Source organism: Myiozetetes cayanensis, unplaced genomic scaffold (assembly GCF_022539395.1).
Source record: "Myiozetetes cayanensis isolate MyiCay16 unplaced genomic scaffold, myiCay2020 scf6-25, whole genome shotgun sequence".
Taxonomy (NCBI): Eukaryota; Metazoa; Chordata; class Aves; order Passeriformes; family Tyrannidae; genus Myiozetetes; species Myiozetetes cayanensis.
Window position 1 is genome coordinate 6005800 of NW_026087853.1, and position 23950 is coordinate 6029749.

Below are 23950 nucleotides of genomic sequence, written 5' to 3' on the forward strand. Positions count from 1 at the left end.
TTTTCTTACCCCCTTCCAAAGCAGTTCTGTTCATGAAAATTGCAGTGAACTATTGTGCAAAGTAGCAGTTAACCTAAAACATCAAATAGGATTCTTTCAGTTCTTTTTTCCCCCCCCTGAATATGTATGAGTCTGGTTATACCATTGCAAAATTGAAATGTCTACCTTAAAACCCAATCTACATTTTTAATGTAAAAGGTCCTGGATTGCAGCTTGGAGAACTTAAGTTCTAATTAGGGAACTTCTTCAGACTTGGAAGACTTGATTGACATGTGCTTTGAGGAGTAAATTGAGAAATACTTAAATAGCTTAATTATTGATCTATCCCAATCAAGACTGAAGTACAAGTTTTCTAGGGTGTGCAGTTTTTGGTACCATTAGTGTTCGTCCTGTTGATTGAGGACAATTTTAATAGCACTGGTTTAGTAACCTATGCTACTGCTTAATAGGTTTCAGTGGCAGTTTCTTTCTCTTACACCATGTAAACACACCCCCCCCCCCATGGTGCTTTTGATAGTTCTGATTCCCTTCTGTTACAATAACATGATTTTCCTTGTATCGCAGCATGGAATTTTTACTGTAACTGGCTACATGTAATCAGCAAAGTCTGAAAGGCAGACCATGCTTACTTGAACTGTTAAGAGCAAGTCTAGCTGTCTGTTGCCCCTCGATAATGACTGGATTTTGTACAGCACAATCACCTGATAGCACCCTTGTTGTGTTGGTTATAAGCTGTTGCTTAAATCATATGTTTACATAGGAGCCCCAAATATTTTAGTGTTGTATTTGGCTGTTGGAGACCTTTGTAGAGTATTGTTTCCATGATTCATCCACGCACATTGGTACTTTCTCCTGTCAGAAATTGAAGAAGGGAAGGAAGTAGGGAAACTGAAGTGTTTAGACTTGGATGCACACCTCGGGTGTTGGTTGTCAAATATTTAGTGCTCCTGGAGTGCCTTCCGATGTTTGCTGTTAAGTAACCCTGATAAGTTCAGGGCTGTATGGTTTATAGTTTGTAGTCACATCCCTCTGGTTCTGTGAGGGGTAAAGTGGTAGCTCATTGATTATCACAGGGCTTAGACAAAATTACAAACTGTTGCACGTTAACTGATCTTCTCAAGCTGTTCATATTTACTCCCCGATCACTGCAAATGTAAGGTAAACAAAATAAGCTTTAACTGGCAGGAGACAATAGTCCTGACTTGTGGCAGCTTGCTATCATCAATACTTCATTTGTCCCTAAGCCTTAAGGATGGATTTTCAAGATTTGGTAGCCTGTGAAATTTCAGCTTGCTAAGGAATCTGGAGAAGTCAGAGGAGCAGAGTGAGTGGTAAATGAAGTACTGAAACTGGAAAGTAGCCACTAGTACCCACTTTTGAGATACAAGTCCAGCTTTGGACAAGCAAAATTAGTCTCCAGGTTTTGCTAATGTTAGCTTACTTTACACTGCTTTGCACTGCTTTGTTCTGTTCTCCACTGATATTCATCCTTATGAGGAAAGCTGTAACATTGCTACCTGCCAGAGTAGTAACTAGGGGTCAGAACCAAAATTAATTTGAAGACTTGCTGAGGTAATCTCCCTTTCATAGCTTCCAGATCCATGTCAATGGGAGGAGAAAGGTGGGGAAAAAATAGAGAAGCATTCTGAATTTACGTGCTTAGAGTAAATTTACGCGGCAGGTGCTTACTTTCAAAAGCTGTTTCATGTGCTTTGCTACACTTGTTACACTTTCCTTCCAAAGGCCTGCCCATTTGTGAGGTTTGTCTGCGTTGTAGTAGTATAAAGCTGGATTAGATCCCTTCCAGCTTATGAAAGATATGATTGGTTGTTAAAGTTCTGATGCTGCTTTGTTATGGTGGGATTGATCATGTCTGTTGTCATATATTCCAATAGATATCTTGGAACTGTGGGCTGTGTGTGATGTTGCTGCAAGCAACTGATTTTTAAGAGTAATTAAATACATTGTAGTGGTTGGTGCTGCAAGCATGTGATAAAGATTTACTATAGCCATAAACTATTGTTTGGAAGATTCAGTCTTGCTACTGGAATATGATACAAGACTTTGTTTCAGGAACATATTTATAGACTTCTTTTTTCACAACTAAACTTTGGGTCTACCATGTATATTTAACTGTGTGCATAGTCTGTGTTTAATCCTTTATTCAAGTTCCTTGCATGAGTTGAATCTGCATGAAAGAAATTGCACCCACTCTAAGAGTGGTGACTTACTTTTCTGCTCAGCTTCTTCCTACAAATTTACAGAGAATTAAATAAGGTATTTTCTTTGTGCTGGCTTCTCTGCCAGCCTCTTTACCATTTGCAGAATTTGAAAACTGAGCGGGTGTTTCAGTCAGGGCAGAAATGAAGGACAGATTAGGTGTGGTATCCCTTTCCTCTGCATTAATGACACTTCTGTTGCTAGCCATGAGCAGATCTACAATCTGTTTGGTAAGTCTCATGTGAAAATGTGAAGTTCAAATTGACTAAAGCTGTTGTGTGACTCAAGTAGCAATAAAACTGAGACATTTGTGTTGCTTTATGGTGAGAAGATCTGTAATGATAGCTGAGCTCAGAGCCCACAGCACTGGGATGCGTCTCGTTTGGAGCTGTATGAATATTTGATCAGTCAGGGGTTGCCATTAATGTGGGCCAGTGGAGTCTTTATCTCATTTGTCCTCTTTCAGCTGTGACGGCTGCTGCCCAAGTAGCTCTAGAGGTGACTCAGTTTGGTAGGACTGATGAGAGAGTGAAGAGGACTTAGAAAAACAGTGCTGCAATCCCTGCTCCCTTAGGAGCAGAGGTTCAGTGTGGGCCTCTCCTCTTCCTAAGGCAAGACATCCAGCTTTTTACTTCTAGCTCATTAGCTGGAGCTGGTTTTGTGGGCATTTGCTTTTTTCAAAAACAAAGGGAAAGATTGCAGTGGTATCAACAGCTAACAATATTTAAAAGGGATAAGATTAAAACACTACTCCCTATTCCTGGGAACTTTGCATACACAGAACTTGGAGGCATATCTATTTTTTAATGTATTTGCTTACCTTCTTAGTATGCATATTTCCAATACAAAAGAGTGCATGCAGGTGTTCTGTGTTTAGAACAATAATTAAAGTATGTTATTACATAGTTAGTTTAATTCCCTCTTGACTTCAAGTTGAAATTATAATGATGCATGGCTTGAAGTGCCCAGAGGACACTAATATCCATGCCACATGGAGCACAGAGGGGAGGGGAAGAGCAGTATTAATTACTAGTTCATCTTTGAATTCTAAATATTAGCATAAAACAAGTCTTGCACTAACCGTTAATGGGTCTTCATGGTTGTTACACTTCAAAAGAGACAATCTAGCTACACTTTCATTAATGCAACAAGAAAGTGTATGTGTAATGGGCTCAATTTATCTTGGACTTCTTCCAAAACTTTAGGAAAAGAGTAGGACATCGATACTTGGTTAATATCAAGTTTGTCTGAAACAGTTCAAAGGTGGTAGCAAGGCTGAAAGCTTCCACTGAAATCTAATAGAAGGATGTTGAGATGGTACCCAACTGTCTGCCTGGTGTTGCACATGTCTCTTTATAAAAGGCTTTTTTTCTCTGTTCTCTAATTTCATCAATACTTTCTTCTGTTCTTTGCTATTGGATTAGCTCAGTGGATTTCTGGAAAATGCTAGTGCTAGCTCTAGCTGTGAGGGAAAGAACTGTGTCATATTTAGCTGGGAAGTCTTGAAAGTATCTGAAGATGTATCTTGTTTATTTCCTTTCATGTAATGATCAGGCAAAATGTCTGTTTACGCTTAATCCTATGACCCTCCATCTAAAAGAGTGTGTTTTGAGCTTTGTTTGTTTGTTTGGGGTTTTGTTTGTTTGTTTTTTGTTGTTGTTGTCCAGTAAAACTGGATACTAGCAAAAAAAAAAACAAAAACAACACATCTACAGGAATTGCTGTTCTGGTCTCTTGTGTATAATGTGATTTAATCTCAATTTCTAATCTCAATTAAAAATCAATACCTTGTATTCTCCCTGTTCAGGACAAAAAAGAAGGCTGTTATTTAAGGTTCTAGCATGCTTGCAGGATTGATGCATGTAGGGCTAACTTCATTTTCCTTCCTGCTGCTTTGGCTCTAGAACTCTCAAAACCAGAAATGTAACCTGGAGGGGTTACATTAGGCTCTCCTATTTGAGAAAGAGTTACAACACAAAGTGTGATACCTGTTTGACTGCTCTCAGGTAAGATAGTAGGATGCTGTCTCTTCCTCTTGTATTGTTGTAGTGTACCATACCAGATTCTATTGCTTTGGTTGGTAGCTGTTATATTTAAAACAGTTTTGCTGTTTGGCTGGCTGGCTTCTCTACTAATTTCTTCAAAGGTGTAGAAGGAAAGCTGATACTATTTTATATCCCAATATGCATTCCAGAACCTCATTGAAACAGGCACATTAACACCTGTATCAAAAGCTAGCTGAACATTTGTTACCTTTTAATCAGACTACATAAAGGTTTATTGCACATTGCTGTGTTAGGTAAATTAACCAGCAGAGGGGAGCTGTGACAGTAGGAAGGATGACTAATGGTTCTTCTGAGCACTGGTATTTACTGGTCACATTAACTCTTCTATGTTCTGTGCTCATTGTTAGCTCTCATCTCAATTAGTGATGATCAGGGTGACTTGTTAAGACTGCTTTCAGGTGGATTTTACTTTGTGTACATATCATCTTTCTTAATAATAGTCAATTGTTCTTTCACAGTGGTCATGTATGAACAGAGCATTGCAGTGCTCTGGCAGCTGGGAGGAGCTGTCCTTTTTGAGGCCTGCTTTCCACATGCCTAAAGCTTTTTATGGGATGCTAGGCCTCTGCCCAGTAAATCTAAGTATCACCTCCAAGATGCATCTGCTGTGTTCTTGGTTGCAGATTGGAATAGGCATGGTGAGGTGGGCTTCCTTTACGTGTAACAAAAGCAGTTGCACTGAGGTGTTGAATGGTATTGAGTTTCTGCAAGTCTTTTCACATGACTTGTTAGAGACCTGAAGCAGAAGGTCTTCTGTGCTTATTGACCAAAAGACATTTTTTTTCCCTACTGTACAGTATGCAGAAGTTCAAATGAACAACGTTACCTGAAACAGGCTTGCCTCTATAGGTATGGACCCAGAAAGCTTGTTGTGTCTTAATGTGTGCTTCCCTACCCCCATTTATTCTGGTCTAAAGTGTGTTTCCTGAGGTCAGTAAGCTCAAATTCTGAATCTATGTTGCCTGAGCCCTGAGCTGGATCTGTAGCAACTGTCAAGTACACAGGTACTGAGGCAGATCTGAAGGGCTAAGCAGATATATCTGCCATTTCTCTTTATCAGAAGTACTCTAGGTATCCGTGCAGTGTATCTAAAGCATCTTTTGGAAATCCAGACAATTAATCTGGTTTGCTCTGAAGAGTCTGCTTCTTCCTGTATTTTGTCTGGGATCTTGAGTAATGGCAATACTCCCTCTCAGTATCTGAAGATGGGTTTTATGGATAGCACTTAGGGTAGTTCAATCAAGTTAGAGGAAGTTCTGTAGCAAGTCTGTGACTATTTTTTTACTTTTTAATCCCTTTCAGCTTTGAAGTTCTAACACTTTTTTTTAGCTAGTATTTCTAGACTGTCACAGATGCTGTTGCCTTCACAGTTTTTGTGCCAGTCATGCTAACTTAATTTTCACCCTTCCTATTCTATTCTTGCCCTAATTCTCCTTGGAGTATATGAGTGATGTTTTGAAAGCTGTTTTGTTCCTTCTTAGGCTGTGTCCTGAGTTAGAGTCCCAGCTTTTAATGGGGGAGGTATTTCTTGCTTGCTTTTCAGCTAGTGTGGAAGAACATGTCTGTCTGGTGTGAACTTGGCTCAGTGACACACACAGACAATGCAGAATCACTTTATTAGTGGAGGAGGCTTAACTAGGAGTAGCACCAGCCTTCATCTGTGCTACATAGAACCCAATAGGGATTGGTTTGGACTAATGTAAATAGAGCAGCTAAAGTTTGGAGATGAGTTGCCAAATTATTTGTTACCTTTCTGTGTAAACCTTGGTTTAGTCTCTCCAAGACAAGTACCGGTTTTCTTATAGTTAAACTGGGATTTTTATCGCAAATGTGCTGATGAATTTTTGTGTGACAAATTGCTAAGAAATTGGTAAGCTTAGTGTTTCACTTGACACTTGTCAGTCTTCCTCTATTTAAATGATAAATGGTTGGTGTGTTCAGGCGTTTCTGTTACCTTGCCTTGGATGACAGAATGTTCTGCTTTGTGTCACCTGACTAAATCACTATTAAAAGACTGTCTGGATTGCCTTTCCCTCAGGGGAAGTTTCAGAAGCCTACAGTACTCCTTTATTCCAAATAGTAACATCTCCAGTTAGTAGCTTTAGCTCAGCTTGTCTTCTTTTTCTGAATAGCATATGTTGCGTTTGCTGCAACAGGTACCTGACTGAATTTCATACACAGGTTGGTAATTTTTGCATTGGTTTTATTTCATGTGATGTTTCAGTATTGCAGAAAGGAGAATCTAATTAGATTTTTCAGTTATGGCTTCTTCTGTCACTGTTTTCAAAGAGGAGTTCTGAGATATAATTATAAATCCAATTTAGAACTGTGCTTTGTTTATCCTGGCTCCTTTTTTTTTTTTTTTTTTTTAACTCAAACACTCCTTGGGCACAATTTTTATTACCCTGGGATAAATGATAATGGCTCGGGCAGGCATGCAAGATTCTACAGTGTAATTGTTTTATTTTTTTTAGTACTCTCTTATTTTAATGTCGGCCATTAGAAAAAGCAAAATACTTGCTTCAGAACTGCACCTATACAGAAGTCAGAGTTAAGGGAATGTAAGCAAATGTTGATGGGAGGCTAAGGGCAAGAATATAGAAAACTGCTCTTTGTTCTCCCAAGCTTTGTTTTCAACCTGGGACCTTCCTGAGCTAGCTGTGATTGGTCTCCCTGAAGTATTTCTGTCACACTGTCCTTGGACCCACAAAACTCTTAGAACCACTTTGCATTTAGGCAACCTATGTAGTGTTTTGCAAAGTTCTGCCTGAAGTGTCATCTTTTCTTCATTTCTTCTGGCCATGGCTCCTGTTAGTTTGCTTTCATGCCTTTTACTTCGTGTCAAGAACATGTGAATAGATGATTTGCTCCTAACCATCCCCAGAGTCTCTTTCTGAAGCATTGTAGGCTTCTATAACACATTCCTCTTGTGTTTCTTCTAGGCCGTGGAGTTTTGACCAACTCTTGCATTTCTCTCATGGAACAAATTTGACTCTTTGTTCCTTCTTGCGTTTCTCTGGACCTTTGATTTCTGACATCCTCCTCTTGGGGATTGCTGTTCATCCCATCTCATGGGAGAGGGAGAACAGGGGGAGAACCACACTGCTTCCCTCCACCTTCAGTTACAGAATCGCACAGTGTCATAGCACTGGATACCTTTTTTCCTTGTTGTTTCCCCTGTTCTCTAGCCTCCCTTTCTCTCCAGGGTGGTCTTTCCAATTGACATCTGAATTTTAAGTAGTCAAGACATGGGTGAGAGTGGGAGGCAGGTCTCTTAATGTGATCAAAGAACTTGTGTTGAGTTTGTGAAGGGAACTCGCTTAGCTAGAAGCAAGATGGCTTTGGTGGGTTGAAGGAGTAACTGGTTGTGGAACTGGCAAGTTGCAAGATGTATTTTGTGAAACCTTATCAATACAGATTTACACAGAAGAACAAGGTCACAGGTGTCATTAACTCAGGGTTATGTGAGGCTCTCTGAAAATTAGTTTACATTCAACAAGGTTGGAAGTTAAAATAATGAGATGTGCAATACTGTACTTCCATTATGGCAGGCTGCTGCAGAGAATTCTGAAAAGTACTGTGGAAACAGAAGTAATAAGATTAAATAATAACTTAAAGACCACTTAGAATGTCACTATTCTAGTAACTAGAATAAAGTTTAGTTGCTGGTCATTCACCTAAGATGAAATTGCTAATCTTTTTCTTGAGTATTAAGCTTGCTTATCCAGTTGGGGAAAAGATTTTCTATGTCCACCTTGGTGTGTTGATTAGTTTTATAAACTAGTACTTTTGTTGAGACTTGTCTCAGAGCAGGTGTCTAGAGTTGACATAGGCAGGATGGATTTGCAGTAAAATAGAAGTGTTTCAAGAAAACTGACAAATGTGATAGCGTGAATTGGTATTAAACATTGATATTCTTGTTTCTTACTGAAAAGTCTCAACAAGGGCAAGTTATTGTGGGAGTCCTTGTACCTGAGTAGCAGAATTCTCACTGATGCTTTTTTGGGCTTATTTCTGAAAGTATAAGGAAAACAAAGGATTTGGGAGTCAATCCTTCAGTGTTTGTTCAAATTTAAGTGGCCACAGTTGGCAACTTGGACTTCATAGTTGGAACTTAATCTCCCTGAGTACAGAGATGTGTACATGCTGGAATCAGGGGAGGGGGGATGGAGTAGGGTGGGGATGAATAGCAGACAGCTATAAAAAGCAGAGGCAAGTATTACTTGTGTTCCACTGGACTAGCATTACTGCTATGTGTGTAATGGTGAAAGGCACTGCTTTAAAATAGGGATGGGCTCTTCCAGAACCTTTAGTGTCCCATGAGCTGAGACTAGATAGCAGATGAATTTTTCTTCAGATGGAATTCTCACATGAGTACTACCTGGTCAGAGCTCCTTCAGGTTCTCTAAAAAAGAAGCTAATGACTTGTTTCTGGCATTGTGAAAACTGTTTAGTGATGTGCATCCTTCCTTTTTCCTCAGGGGTGCTGCTGCCCAGGCTGCAGCAGCTGCCTGACAGAGGGTGCTTCAAAGGTCAGGGTATCACCAAGGTATCGGGAGCAAATACACCTCTAACACTTGTCATTTGTCACAAGGTTGGCTTGGCTGAGATTTGCTTTGAGTTTCTGTCTAGTTACAAGAAGCTTGTGGAGTTCAGCTTCTCATGTGTAGTTGGATCTCCAGAGGACTTTGCTTTTGTGTGGCCTGAGGTGACTGTATTAATGTTCTCTCTCAAAGAGTTCTAGTCAATTATGGCATTTTGGCCTTCTGTGAATATGGGTCACTGTTTTACAGGCATTAGCTAAAGCTTATATGTGACTTCAGATGATTTTCAAGAACTCCTCAGCTAAAATGCCTGCTGTCTTATGAAGTGGTTTTGATATATCACGTTGAGAAACTCCTGCTGCATTCTGCCGTCGCAGGAGGATCGGAGTGTCTTCAACCTTCACTTAAGACCTTCCTACTGATATATCATCTGGTAAAGTATGCCGTGATCCTAGTAGTTTGATCACCCTGGAGAGAAGCACACTATGCTCCTGTTTCACAAAACACTAGGCACTGCCAAATAGGTGTTGTAATACCCCTTTGGGTCCCTCCTTGTAGTTGTTTTGTCTTTGAGAGGCATGCAGCTGGCTGTTGGTAGGATTCTTCCACCTAGTTGCCGGGTAATTTTCTTTTAACTGAAATGAGTCTCCACCTGGGTGTTAAATTTGGTATATTAACTCCAAGACTGACTCTTATTCACCTGTTGTTTTTATTTGTGCTCTTTTTGCAATGAAATGAGTCTTAGTAGTCTAGACATCTAGATTTCCCTCTGCCACCCCCATACGCGTACATACACACACACCCCTCCAGTTTAGATTCTGCTTAGTTTGAGGGAGGAGTGGAATGAGTGTTCAAACTCATGTAGGTGGAGATATCAGCCTGTTGACTGTTAATCATGGCAAAAAATAGCCCCACTCCCGGGTTTTACAGACTTCCTAAAGATTGTCAGGTGGGGCTAATTCATAGAGTTCCCCTCGAACACCATTAGGGCTCCAGAGTTTGTAAACATCATTCTGCTTTTGTGACTGGGCCAAGAGGAGTATAACTGCAGTAATTGCTCTCGAATAGAAAGCTTCAACTTGTTCAACTGCTTTCTGCTATCTGCTTCTGATGTTTGCAGTGCTCTAACCCGGCTTTCCACTCCTAATGAAATGGGATTGTTTGGCCCTGATTTCCAAAGGAAAGCACTATGCTTGCTTTTTCAATTAAAAATGAAGGTTTAGAGGATAGGTATCTTTATGATTTTGTGTGGTGAATGGCCTCTGGGACCAGCAGACAAGTTCTTGCATGCAAGTGGCTGAAATATCCTTCAAGTTTCAAAAAAACACACAAACTCCCAAAACCCCCCGCCATGGGAATCATTCACTCCTTCAGCAAAGGTCTTTGTGACTCTATAATATCTCTAACAGATAAACCCGCAGATCTGTTCCATTTGTCTGTCCTTAAACCTGTACTGAAGATGAGTCCTGGATCTTATCAGAATCTATCTTCATTTCTTCCTTATTCCCTTTGCACCTCTGGGTTATCCATGAGAAAGTTGTAAGAACTTGCTGCAGAGTTCCTGGGGAAGGAAATGGAATATGCTTGCCTTGAAGTCAGCTTTTCCATGGCAAACAGGCTGCTTGCAGGAAGGGGGAGAGGTGCTGAAACAAAAAAAGGGGGGGGGGGGCGGCAAACCCCAGAGTGGTGCTTGCCTCACTTGTCTCAGAGTTCCTTAGGAAAACAAGCATGAGAGTTGACTTAATGGACTTGGTTGCAAGGCATATTGGTGATGGCTTATTCCAGAAATTACAAAAATTAGACTGGCAGTAAGAATAGTGCTATGCTGTTGTTGTTCAGCCTGTTTTGACAGTCAAAATGTTTGACTTCTAATGCTGCCTATGCTTGACTGAGGTTTGAAAAGCAGTATTTACTGGTGATGAGACCCTGCACTTACTGTGTGGCTGTGGAACAGGAAGATAAGGTGGGCTCAAGGTTTGTTTAGGAGCTAAACTTTTTTTCTACTTCATAGCATGTTCTTATCAGGTTTTTCCTTGTAGAAACTCCAGTCAGTCCTTTTAATGTGAAATTAATAATTTTGTATCTGTTGGAAGTTTTAATACACAATAGTATGTAATTGATGCAGAAAATCGATTTCAGCTCAACCTTCACTTTTGCATTTTTCGAATTATGAGTTGGAGAATTCATGAGTTCTATGACTGACTATGAGTTCTATGACTATATATGAGTTCTATGCCTGACAAAGTGCTGTCAGCAGATTGATCATCTTTCTTGGGATGAAAAATCTGACGTGTCTGGTTTGCCAAAAAACCCGTACCTTTTGAATGTTGATTTGCAGATATCAAGGTGATAGTAATAGTTCATGAAAGTGAACAAAACCAATATTACAGGTCTTGTTTCCCCCCCTCCCCAGAAAGGAGGTCGCTGGAATAGTATGGGGAGTGTTTTGTTTAGTGCAAACAGTGGAATAATGCTTTGAAGTTGCTTATGTCAACACCAATCCTGAGAAAAAAAACACAACTGAAACAGCATCACCATGATAAACAGACTTAATTTGTATCTTTCCAAGCTACTTGGCATATCTATTCAGTTTACTCCTACGAGGTGGTTCTTGCATAAGCTGTACTCTTCTGCAGAAGTGCGCTGATACTCTTCTGACTTGTAGCCTTTAACATCTTCCAGGTTTTTTATTTGATGAGCATGAAGGCTGTTGTGTGTTTTTATTTCTTTCCAGAAAATAAACCCAGACACTGAAGTCAATAGAATGAAATGTGTTTTCAGTGTGTTGGCCCCTATCCCCTCACTCTCCAATCTGTGCTATGGTCACTTTGAAAATATTTTGCTAGTACTGGTTGAAATGAACAGCAGGTGAGGTGGTGTGTGTGTATGTGTGTATTATGCATAAGACTCATGATTTTGGGGCATTTTTTAGGATGCTTTTATAGAGATTTCTGGTAGATTTATGCCTGAACTTGAATACACATTCATATCAACAGTCTGTGGAGAATGTTCTATCTTCAATAACTTATACTGGCTTGTTCATATTAAAAATATATCAAAGAGCCAAGACACTGCTGAATAATGTGAGGGGGTTAAAGATTTGCAGTATGGGTAGACCCTAGATTCTGAATAAGAGCTAAATTAGTGCAAATTCTGAAGCTGTTTTCTGCAAGCAAAATTTGAGAGAGATGTCTGGTGTCAGTGTCCGTGCTACAGAAGAGTTACGTGCAGCTGGTGTTAGTAGATGGTGTGCTGAGTAGTCTGTCTTAGACTTTCTGTTGAAGAGCACAGGTGTGACTAATGCATGAAATGCGTATGGTCATTATGTGAGCTAAAGATATCCTTCAAAGTTTATATCCATTAGTGTTATTCAGCTTTATAGCTCTTACTGTGGTTATTGGGCAGGGTTACAGTATGGGTGGGTGTATGAATATTAAAATTTCCACTAATAAATCATTTTGATAGTCAAACATGTTTCTGATAATTAAGCCATAACTGGGAAGCTCTCAGTGCAGCATACTATGGACATACTTGGTAACACAGATGCCTTTTTTTTGGTAAGTTTTCAGCTGTTGTTTTAAGTTAAAAGTGCAAGATTCAAATGAGTTTAAGCAAATGTGTAGTGCAAGACTTCCTACGTGTGGTAGTGGGCAAGACTGTTCTTTTTTTTTTTTTTTTTAACTAGTACATTAGGGACCAGCTTTCTCTTTTGAGGTGTAGTAATTGTAATATGACAATCCTTTGCACTACCATAGAGAGGAATTCCTCTTCCAAGTTACTGACTAGCTGAAGGTGAGGAAGGGAAGACAAGTTGGGTTGGTAGCTTTAACTGTCTTCTCTAGAGGTAAAATAGCCATAAAAATCAGCTGTGTGGTTGTATTCTTGCTGTGTCTAAGGGTTTTTGAAGGTGTAACTGAGTAGAAAGTAGGAAGCTGCACAACTGAGAGCTGTCCCAGCTGAAACTGATCTTCCAGTAAATATGCATTTGTCTATCAATACTGTTTAATGCCATTTGATTAACATCTCTAATCTCCTGCAAGTGTGACTGCAGGCCTTCCTAAAATGTTACACTCCCTATGCTTGCTTACATGTGAACAGCCAAGGAGTAGCCTGTTAGCCCATAAGTAAAAATGGGGAAACTGAGGCTATGAGATGCCAGTAAGTGAAAGGATTTAATAGTCTGGGCCTTGTCTTTTTGTTTGGTAGGGTTTTTAAGATTTTTATAGGTGGGCTTAGGGTTCTTGATGGTCATTAATGGGACAATGATAAAAGCAAATGCTGGAGACCAGGCTTGTGGGACCTGAGGCTTGCAAAGCCACGAGGAGGCAGCACGAGCTGTGTGGGCTACAAAGGTCAGGATTTGGGACAGAATTTCAGTTCTTCCACGTTTTGGAAGAGCTGTTAATAACCAGAGTCATAGTTGCTTCTAATGTACTATTAAGTGTCTATAAGACAGTAGAGGAATATTTTCAACTCCAGACACTATGACAACTTAGATTTTGAGATTTGTTGACAGAGCTATTGAATTCCTTGTTTTAAGCATCTTAAAATTGGTAGAAGGTCTCTTTATCCCCATTCACACCATACACCACAAGCATGCTGGAACAGTGTACTGTGTGGAATTCTCTTTACCCACAAAAATTCCTTAGCATCCTGAGCAAAGATACAAATCTGCTTTCAGATGGTATGATGGGAAAGCATAGTTGACTGATCTGTTTCCTAAGGCAGCAAGTCCAGCTTGAATTTTTTTTTCTGCCTTGGCTTTTGTGGGAAGTCAGATGCAACAGTCAATTTTGCAGTAGGAAAGACCAGCACTTACATAAGATAAGCAAGTGGACATCTGGAAGCGCTTGAGCTCTAGTCAGTGGAACACAGGAAAACTGAGGGATATGTTAGAAGAGAAGTAGTTAGAAGTAGAAGAGGTGGATAGCAGCTTTGGATCTTGCACTGATTTGCAGAATTCTGCCTGGATTAGTTCATAATTTTTCAAAATAAGAAGACTTACCACTGCCAGAAGAAGATAATGTTAGGGCAGTACTATATAGTGCTTATTTTCTCAACTATTCAATGTATGGGGTTTTTTTTTCAGGTTGCAGTTAGAGAGGTGGCAGGCAGTGTTTTCAGAGTACAGTAGAATCCCTTAAATGCTGAGATTTTGGGGGTTGGGGCCACAGCAGAGCAGAGAGTTGGAGGTTGAAGCTGCTAAAATGCTCCACTAACACTTGTCTTCAAAAAAATTGGGTGGAGTTGTGAGTTGTGCTGTGATGTCATACCTCAGAAGCAGAGGCTTTTACTTTCTCAGCTGATCTCTATCAACTGTCCTTTTCCAAAGGCAGTCCCAAGCTCAAGTATGCCTCTGTCCAGTGTAGCCACTCTTGAGCTCCCTTCCCCCTCCTTCCTTGCATAATCTAAATATTTACTTTTTCTGTTTCAATGATGGAAAATCATCTTCCCCAGTATATGTCTGAAGCTGAAATTACAGAAGAAAGATGTTTTTCAAAGGCTGAGCTGTGGTTTGTATGTTAATGTAAGTAAGCAGTAGAAAAATATTGCACTCAGTTAAGTGCGCTTCTGAGCAGACTCTGCTGTGGTAGTGAAAGACTTCCAGGCAAAGAGCCTTTCTGCTTAGGGTTCTGCACTGATCTCTGTTTTTGATGCTGTTCTAAGATGGGGATATTTCATTGTTACGATCAACCTATCATGGTGGGAAGTCGACTGGCATAAAAAGCACTTATGAGCTATCTCAAAGTGAAAACACACATCTCTTGATGTAACAGTAAAATAGTTTTAGGCACCCTATGAAAGATGGCTGAATTCTTACATAATCCTCTTCCTAAGAGTGCTGGAAATTTCTTGGATGAATGTCCCCATATCCATGTGAATTCATAGATCATTAGCCTGTGAATTTTGCACACATCAGGGCTTGGCTCTGCTGCACTTAATGAGCCCTGGGATTTGGTGTGGCTTGCCTCTGAGCACAAAGACATGTACAGCAGGGTTTGAGGACAGTGGTGCAATAAACCCACCAAGAACGGAAGGAGTTTTCTTCCTTGGTTTTGAATGTATGTGAGGATCTCAGTGTTACTTGAAACCATTGGAGACTGTCAAAGCTGAAGGGTTTGACAGCTATTCTTGTTAAACTCAAAAGAGGTAAACATTACCTGTATGCGTAAGGTAACTTTTTTCTAAATGAGCTTAGTATTTGAGTATCAACATGTGTCCTACGTATTTGGCCATAAACACAAGAAAAATGCCTGAAGCCTTGCTTTAGTGTGAAGTAAAGCCTTCATGGTTTTTCCAAATAACTTTTTAAAACTGTCTGAAATCATGGTTTTTCTCTTTCCTCCGGGGAAAATACAACACCAGGTGTGCTTGCTGTAATAATTACGTTTCTGCTGTGTCTTTTGCAGGTCTGTTTTTCACACTATCTCTTCCATGAGAAAGAAGTCTAAATTTTTTGATAGATGCAGGGTGAATTCTGTGTTTCTTCTTTAATATGTTTTTCTGTAAAACAGATCTGGTATAGACTTAGCTCATTTTATTCCTTTTGGGGAGGGGGAGGCTTAAACAAAAGACTTTAAGTCTTTAATATCCTAGCTGTTTCCCAAGGTTGAGAACCTCATTTCATTTAAACCTTTTACAGCTGCTTCTGAAAAGGATTTCTGTGGCTAGGCAAAGCTGAGAATTAGATGCAGTGGGAGGAGAATAATAGTAGTAATAATTCAGTCCTCTGTGTGTGGGGCATATGTTTGTTTTGCTGTTAGCATGGTTTACCCCACAATTTTTAATGCTGTTATATTTCATGCTTTTGAGAAGATGCCTTCAAGGGCTTTCACATGACAACAGAGAAGTGAATTTTTTAACTGCTTTCATTTTGCTTTCTTGTAGCAAGAATATCTGCTTATTTGAAATCACAGTTTGTCTGGTTTGTAACCAATAGCTTTTTATTATTGTCTAATTGGTGTCTTGTTTCTTTTCAGAGATCGTTCACATTAATATTGGAAGCATGGGATTGGGATAATGATACAAAAGCTGGTGAGTATCTGTGTAAAGCTTGGAGTTTGTACCAACTCTGTGCTGTTTGTATGCAGATTGGGGAGGGGGTAAATGGTATTGCTGCTGCAATTAGGCATCCCTCCCAATCAGCCTGAGTGCAAACCTGCTGGCTAAGGGAAGGGCTTGTACATATCCAAACAGTGACTATTTGGTTAGGAACCATGAAAAATTATTGCTATATAGGAAAAATACTGGACAATAAATAGTAAGTGAAGGTTGTAACCCAATTCCTGATAATTAGCTTTTAAAAATGATAGAAAATCGTTGTAGCCTTTTTTTCTTTTTTTTAAAGAAAAGGAAAATAATCTGTGTTGTAGAGTTGCACTTTTAAATTCTCCTCAGTTTGCCTTTAACCATGCTGTGCAGTATCATGATCGGATAAACAACTAAGCATTCTTGCTTCCCATAAAGAAACCAGGCTTTCTGTTTTTGAGTGTTCTAAATTGTGGTATGATTGCTTCTCTGTTTCTCCTCAAGTACAAGTACTTTGTATTTTCAGTCTGTAAACATTAAGGTTCACTATCAGCAGAGCTATTAATCTGAGAAAAGCAAGATTATTATATAAAATCTTGAAAATCATAAAGGTGATTATAACTGATTGCTATATTGTTGCTAAAGTAGGACTCCAGCTTGAACCTACTCTTTAATAATGGTTTACAAATCTGTCTTAAAATAATCAGTGCTTCTGGCTACAAGTGTTAAGTGAACCTCAGACTTACATTGTGGTTATTGGTGGACTATTTCATTTTGGTTTGGATTAATGTAGAGATGAATTTGGTTGGGATTAATGTAGAGGAAGATAAATATTTGAACGTTAAGGTAGCAAAAGGATTATGTCCCAAATCATCATCAGTTTCTAATTATCAATTCCATCATTCCCTGCTTTGCTGACCATTCTTACCAAATGCATCAAGCATAAAAACTTGGCAAAGCTGAATTAATATTAAGGCTATGTTAGAGTTTCAAGGTCCTTTTTCTTGAAGATGGACATCAGTCCCTCTTGTATGTTAGAAAAATCAGTTAGGAAAATTCACTATCTCCACTGGTAGGCAAAGTAATGATGACTTTGTAATTTGCTTCTGAACCCTTCTTCTGTTAGAATTAAACTTCTTTTGTTGTGTTTAGCAGCTTCTTCAAACTTTTTTATTAGCTACGTTCTCTTTAAATCTCTGATATTTATGGTGCTGCAGCCCTTCAGTTGAGTTTGTCCACATCCTTCTTGAATGTCACTTCCCAAAGCTGGATGTGGTATTCAAAATGTGATCTTGGATGCTGAGCAGAGTAAGCTTGAATCATGAATAAGTTTAGATATCCTACAAAGCAACAGATTGGAGGGATCCTCTCGAATGCTTTGCTCAAAAAGTGCTACAGGAAGATAATTCCTTTAAATACTTTCCAATTTGGGAATAATTTACCTAGGGGAAGCTAATACAGCAAATATTAGAGTGAAATTCAGGTCTAGGTGGCAAATCAACTCATGAGATGGTATAGGAGAGGGTGAACATGGAGAGCCTACCCTGTAAGTCATCTGTATGCATTTTAAGTGTTGCATATGTTTAATAGAAAGCTTCTTGAAAAATAATGGTCTCATAACTTTGCATATATCTTAGGATTTGCAGAATCCTCTTACAGACCTGTAGTTTTAAACCCCTAGTATTTCTTTTAAATACATTTGGTAAGAGGTCAATCACTTCAGGCTTGTGTTAAGTCTTTGTTGTGCTTTTTAGTTTAGCATGCTCTAACAAATCTCTTTACTTGCATTCATGTCACACTTTTTTTTTTTTTGTGAACTTCAGGCCAACAGGATATAGAGTGCCTTCTGGAGGCCCAGTGTACCATCTCCTTAATTTAAGTTTCTGTGAACTGCAGGAGTCTATATAAGTGTCAGATTACGGTTTAGCTCTCATGAGAAACTGCTAATGGAAAGTGAACTTCCTTTAATTTAGGCTGCCAAAGAGGTACTGCTAAGTCATATTGCATCTGAAACTAAAAGGCTTGTCATGTCAATTTGAGAAGGCTTTCTTGGCCTGTAATTTTGCAGAATACTAGCTAAGTGCTTGTCTTGGTTAAATGTTTCTGTAATCTGTTTACCAGTTCCGTGACACAGATCTGTTGCTTTGCCATGCTGCAATTTACATTTGTATATAAGATTCCTGTGAAGAATTCCTTAATGATGAAGGGTTAATTGTTGTGGTTTTTTTTGGTGGTGGTGGGGGGGGGGAGTTTGTTTGATCTTTGCAGTGAGTTCTCCAGTGGGTTTTGCCTTGTAAATCTGTCAACAGGCAAAGACACTTCACTTTTTTTTTTTTTTTTTTTTTTTTTATGAGGACTCCTGAACTGCCACACAGGGGCAGATTGGTAAAAATTCACGTGTGAGAGAATAGGAAAGGGAATATGGCAACTTCTCCAGAAAAAAAGACAAACTGTGTCTGCATCCTGGAGGGACGAAGTGAATATCTGTGGAAAGCTTAGCTCTCTATCAATCCTGAACACTGTGCTGATCTGTGGATCAGGTTACATGTATCTTCTGTTGCTACTGTAAGAAAGATTAATCAAAGTAATTGCCAGAGTCTGTTTATAAGCTGATTAATTAGTTCCAGAGTCAGGTTTTGCTTTCCTTTAATGAGGATGAGTAAGGCTGAAAACTAAATGTAGATTCTGTGTTTCAGCTTGGACTCTCAAGTGGGTAACAAACAAAACAAAACAGCCCCAAAACACCATCCAAAACAAAACAATCCCCCTAACAAAATAAAAACAAAACAACAACAAACACAAACAACAAAACCCAAACCAAGCAACAAGCAAACAAAAGAAACCCTAAAACCTAGAAAGTAGGGTTTCCAGTGAACAACTTAAAGGTTCTAGAACACTTGTCGTTCTTCCCTCCCTCTGTGCCATGGTATCCCGTGTTTTTCCTTACACTCACCAAAAGCAAGGCAGGGGGGCTCAGAAGCAGATCTGTGAAGTACCACCTCAAGAACAAGTTTGCCAGGGCAAATTCTTCCCCCGTACTTACCTCAAACTATGAACTCTTAAGAGGGTCTTTCAGACCCCGATTCCTGACCTACTCCTGTGTTTTCCTCCTCCTCTGTGCCCCGGGGTTGGCTCAGAGGTAAGCTTGTGGCAGTGTAGTTGTTACCACTTGTTTGCTTTGGGAGGGGGTGGGGGGGGAAGAGGAGGAGAGGAAACTGGCTTAGATACAAAGTCACTGTAAAGAGCCTGCTCGCTGTCATCTGTCACAGCAGGTCCTGCTGCTTTCCAGGTAAGTCATTTGACTTGGCAAACTTGGAGCTGTGTAGCAGGGATCTGACCCAGCTCTGCCATTACAAAGCAACCTGGCATCCTCACATGTGAAATAACTTTCAATTTGACTACGAGCCCGCTGCAGGGATGCAGTGGTTACCTTCCTCTTTCCCATTAAATCTGTAGGACACTAATCTGTCCTTATGGCATTTTTGAAGTGTGTGCTTGAGAATGGCTGAAGAGAATGTGCTTCCTGAAAAGGGCACCTCCTGTTCCTTTGGAAGTGAATGTCCCATGGTACTGTGTGTGTGTTCCCTTGCAAACAGGTACCAGCATCACCTTCTGCACGGTCCTGGGAGTGGCCGGTTGGGAATGTCTGACCTCTGCTAAAAGTTAGAGTGTTGATGAGCAGTGTTCTTATTTTTGTATCATGGCTCCTGACTGCACAGTTAAATACTCTTCAGATAAGATTTCCAAAAATCAGATGCTCTGGGAACATCAATTAAGGAACTACCTTTTAGCCATCATCTCCTTTTGTGCAAACACCTGTGCCACTATCTGCTCTTCTAGACAGGCTCGTAAAGAGCTTCTTATTAATCAAGGAAAAGAAGCCTAATTGCTTGCGGGGGAGGGGGGTTGAAGTTTAAGTAATAAATGCTACTTTTTTGACCAATAACCAGACAAATTCAGTCATACGGCCCATTGCCTTTACTGAGAGCTGAAAGTAATGGCTCTGAGTCCCTAAGGTGAACTTTCTTGGCAAAGCCAGATGCAGGGAGCAAACTTGTCTCATCAAAACAGTTAGGTGAGAGAGACTGGAATATCTTCAGAAGCACTTTGGTATTGTGGGGGAGGAAGGAGGAACCCTGACAAACACGTTCCTCCCTCTGATTACAGATCTCTTTGTAAGATGCACCTTGTAGCTGGGATCAGCTTTAAATTAGAAGTAGTGCAGAATTCTGGTACTCTGGTACTTGACAATTTAGTGTTAGAAACTAAATGACTTGGAGCTGATTTTTCTGATGCCTTCTGTGGTTCAGGGTAAAATATTTGGCTTGCTTATTTAGGCTGTGAAGCCCTACTTGTACTGATATAAACTTGAGGAAAAATCCTTACGACTCTGAATACATTATTTTTCAGAGGAGCTTGTGAAGATAAAGTTTGAGTGCTCAAAAAAAAAAAAAGGCACTCTTGGGTTATTTCCCCTGTTCTCGACCCCTGATATCAAGAGGTGTGTTCTGCATAGGTATATTTGCAGTAGCTGTAATGCTTGTTCCAGTTGTTTAACTGGGTCTTATGAATCTCCATTAGCCTGAAGATGCCTGATAAGGTTTTTATTATATAAGCCACTCCTTTCATCTCAGGACCTGTTCTTCAGTCCATCTGATCCACTTTGAGGAAACACTTTTATAGCAGTGGCTGCTGCAGCTGTTTTTAAGGAGCCACTGTTGCTTTTAGCTGAAAAATAGCTCTGTAGTGCATATTTGCTATTTGTTTGAATTTCCTTGACCATCCAGTGATTCAGCATGTTTTCCTTTGTAGTTTTTCAGATCAATTGTCATTGGAGAAAAATAAGATTATATAAAATGATGTTGAAATCTGCCCAGGGAAGTGGTGGAGCCACCATCCCTGGAGGGATTTAAAAGATGGGTAAATGTGACTCTTGTGCACATGGTTTAGTGGTGACCTTGGCAGTGCTGGGGTTAATGGTTGGACTAAATGACCTTAAGGGTCTTTTCCAACCTAAATAATTCTATGATTTTATCTAATCATGAATCTTTTAGCGGTGACTGGTACCATAAATACTCTATTAAGTCAAAAATAAAATGCAGTCAGCCTTTTCGGTCTTGCATGTTTCTTGTCCACTCTGCTACCTCTGTCATCCAGGGACTGCTGGATGCCAGAGGAGTTAGTGTATAGGAATGAGAGAGTTAAAGAACAGTGGTAGATTTCAGTGTGTCTCAGCTAGCCAAGAAATGTTTTATGCAGACTAGTCCAGGCAAGCATGACTTATAGCCTATACATGGCAATACCACTTTTAATATTAAAACAGAGAGATACTATGAGTTCTTAATAACTGGAGTACTTTCAACGCTTAATTAAAAAGATTGGGTTTTTTTAAGTTCAATATTCTTTAATTTTAAGAGAAAACATTTTTGTAGAGGGAAGCTTGAACAAAGATATCAAGAGAAAAAAATACTTTGCAGAGCTGGCTGCTTCTGTAGTTTTCCTTTTTCTTTAATGTTGGAGTGACTAAAAATTGTCATTGCTGAGGGGAAAATGCTGCTTTGGTAAGAGGAGACAGGATACTTCTGTGCTGTCAATAACTTTCTAGTTGAGAAGCAGTCACTCCTTTTGGTTTTGTTTTCTAAACAGATTAGGTTAAGGAGTTCTAGAAAGTAAGTAGGTAAAATACATTTGCTGAAAGTGGTAGCGTAATATTGCTTGCTACCAACTTGGTATGTTTTATGTTATTAGTAATTTGAACTTCAGAGTTTATCTTACTACCTTTTCAACCTCTTGCTGTGTGCAAGTTTTTTGGTTCTTCATTTTTCTTAATAGGCATTTTAAATAAATTTTATTTAAAGAAAATGAATGTTGAAACTCTTAGCTGGCATTATAGTGATTTCATAAATGGGTGTGAAATTAATGTGTACAAGTGAAGCTTCTCTGTACCTTTTTCTTGTCCTAAAATAGTGTTTGGCATTCCAGTTGCAGCTTGCAGTCACCTAGAAAAACTCTTGCAGTAGAATGGTACCAGATTTGAATAGTGAAACCACTAGAAAACTCCTGTCACTGGGGTTTACTCACTGTCTGCCCTTACCCATTACTGTGCTTTACTTATTCTCAGTGTTTGCTGAAGACATTGTATAATTTTGTTGTACTGACTGTAATTGTGTCTCTTCTCTTAGTATTGAAGCTTCTATACCAAGAATTACATGGATAAAAGTACAAAATGGATATTCTTAAAAATGAAAATACTTTTGTGTTGGCAGTTTCCACAACCTTATATCCTAGAATCCTCTTGTCCCCTGTGACAGATGATGCTCTGTGCACATTTGGTCTCATTTAATGGAACCTGGCAGCAGGAGTGCTGCTGCTTTCCATGGGGACAAGGCAGGATGCTTACAAAGTGTGTTGCAACAGGGATCACAGTTATCAGCAGCTTCACTGGGGATAAGGATAAGCTGGATACAGAGTTGAGAATGGCCCTTGACAATCCTGGGTTCACTTCTTTATTTCGTCTCAAAATGTTAAATATTAGCTGCACAGTGTTCTCTGAAATGCTTCTTAAAGATGTTTTGCCTTTATTGTAGAGAGAATGATAAAATACACCAAGCCAGTTTATGTACAATAATGCAAGCCCACCAGAGCATTTACTATTGCTCAGTAATTTCGTAGCATATTGAATATATTGTGTTTTGGTTTATATTTAAAATTAAACTCACACTGGAGAACTTTAATATCTCAGCTACTAGATTATGCAGATTTTGCAATTTTATAAGAACAAAGAGGAGGCAAAAAGAGCCTCAAATCAAGATAAAGCTGCTAGTTGTCAGCGTGTGGGTGTGGTATGTTTGGCTGCCTTGAAAAATAAGCTATTTCCTATGGATTATGTTCCAGGGTTTTTTAATATTTCCTTTGGGACACTTTTTTAAATTGGCCTTCCTGTAATGAACTTTACAAGGCAAAGGAAAATTCAGTTACACTGTAGATCTTTATCATCTTAACATTTTCTTCACTAGGTTTTATCTTAACCAGTTGAATACTGTTGATTGGATTCCATATGTTCTCGTGCGCTGTTGAACTTACCGCCTTTTGAATTTACCTTTTTTTCTTTTTAAAAAAAAAAGGTGAAGACTTGTTAATAGAACGAGTGGCACATGCTGGCATGATCAACCCAGAAGATCGATGGAAGACACTACAAATCAATGGTCCTGTTGCCCATTTTGAAGTACAGATAAGGGTGAAGTGTGACGAAAATTACTACAGTGCCCTGTGCAATAAGTTTTGCGGCCCTCGAGATGACTTTGTTGGTCACTACACGTGTGATCAAAACGGAAACAAAGCTTGCATGGAAGGTTGGATGGGCGAAGAATGTAAACAAGGTAGTATGTTTCCTTTGTTTTAGATTAGCCCTACTGTGTGTATATATAGAATAAACTGCGGCAGGTATTTCTGTGGGGTCAGTCCTGTAGCATATTAATTTTAGCACAGACTTTTTGTGTTTAAATACAGATCGCTGAAATAAAACATCCTCTGTGAAAAGTGGGGCACAGAGTTGCTTCTGGTGTATTCTACAGACACTTAAAAAGTTTAGGATTCAAAACAGTGAAACATCTTTTTACTAATTGACTTCATTCAATGGTAGTGTTCCTTCAAAGCAAAATGATGTATTACATCCCTTAATGTAAGAGTTTTATTGAAGTGATATCATCAGTAATACTACAGACTTTAATCCTGGAGAAATGCCCTCATAACACTGGTTTTGCAAATGAAAAATTTTAAGTGTATAGTATGCAAAGCTGAAAGCTTTTTGATAGCTGTTAATGTGAGTAGAAATTCAAGTGTAGTCATCTCTTTTAATGTACCACTCCATCAAATCTCTTTGCCTTTTGCCTTCATCAGTAATTAGTGCTAAAATTATTTTATATACTCTTCTTTCTGCTGAGGGCTTCTTGGTTTTGTTTTCTGTTCCCTTTCATTAAAAAGCTTGTTAATAATGGGGAGGGCCAATTTTAGGGATTACTCAAGGTCATGTGTATCATTTGAAGTTTGGGGGTTCCAGCGTAACACCAGGTTTTAAAAATAACTTTGTTT

The 23950-nt window shown here is 39.3% G+C and overlaps 1 protein-coding gene across 1 annotated transcript in view; it reads left to right on the forward strand.

Moving 5' to 3' along the window:
* JAG2 (jagged canonical Notch ligand 2) overlaps window positions 1–23950 on the forward strand; it is a 70976-nt gene that overhangs the window by 10609 nt on the left and 36417 nt on the right. Inside the window, exons 3-4 of the mRNA XM_050335532.1 lie at window positions 15811–15865; window positions 22984–23238. Coding sequence (XP_050191489.1) covers window positions 15811–15865; window positions 22984–23238 — 310 coding nt within the window. The remainder of the gene's footprint in view (window positions 1–15810; window positions 15866–22983; window positions 23239–23950) is intronic.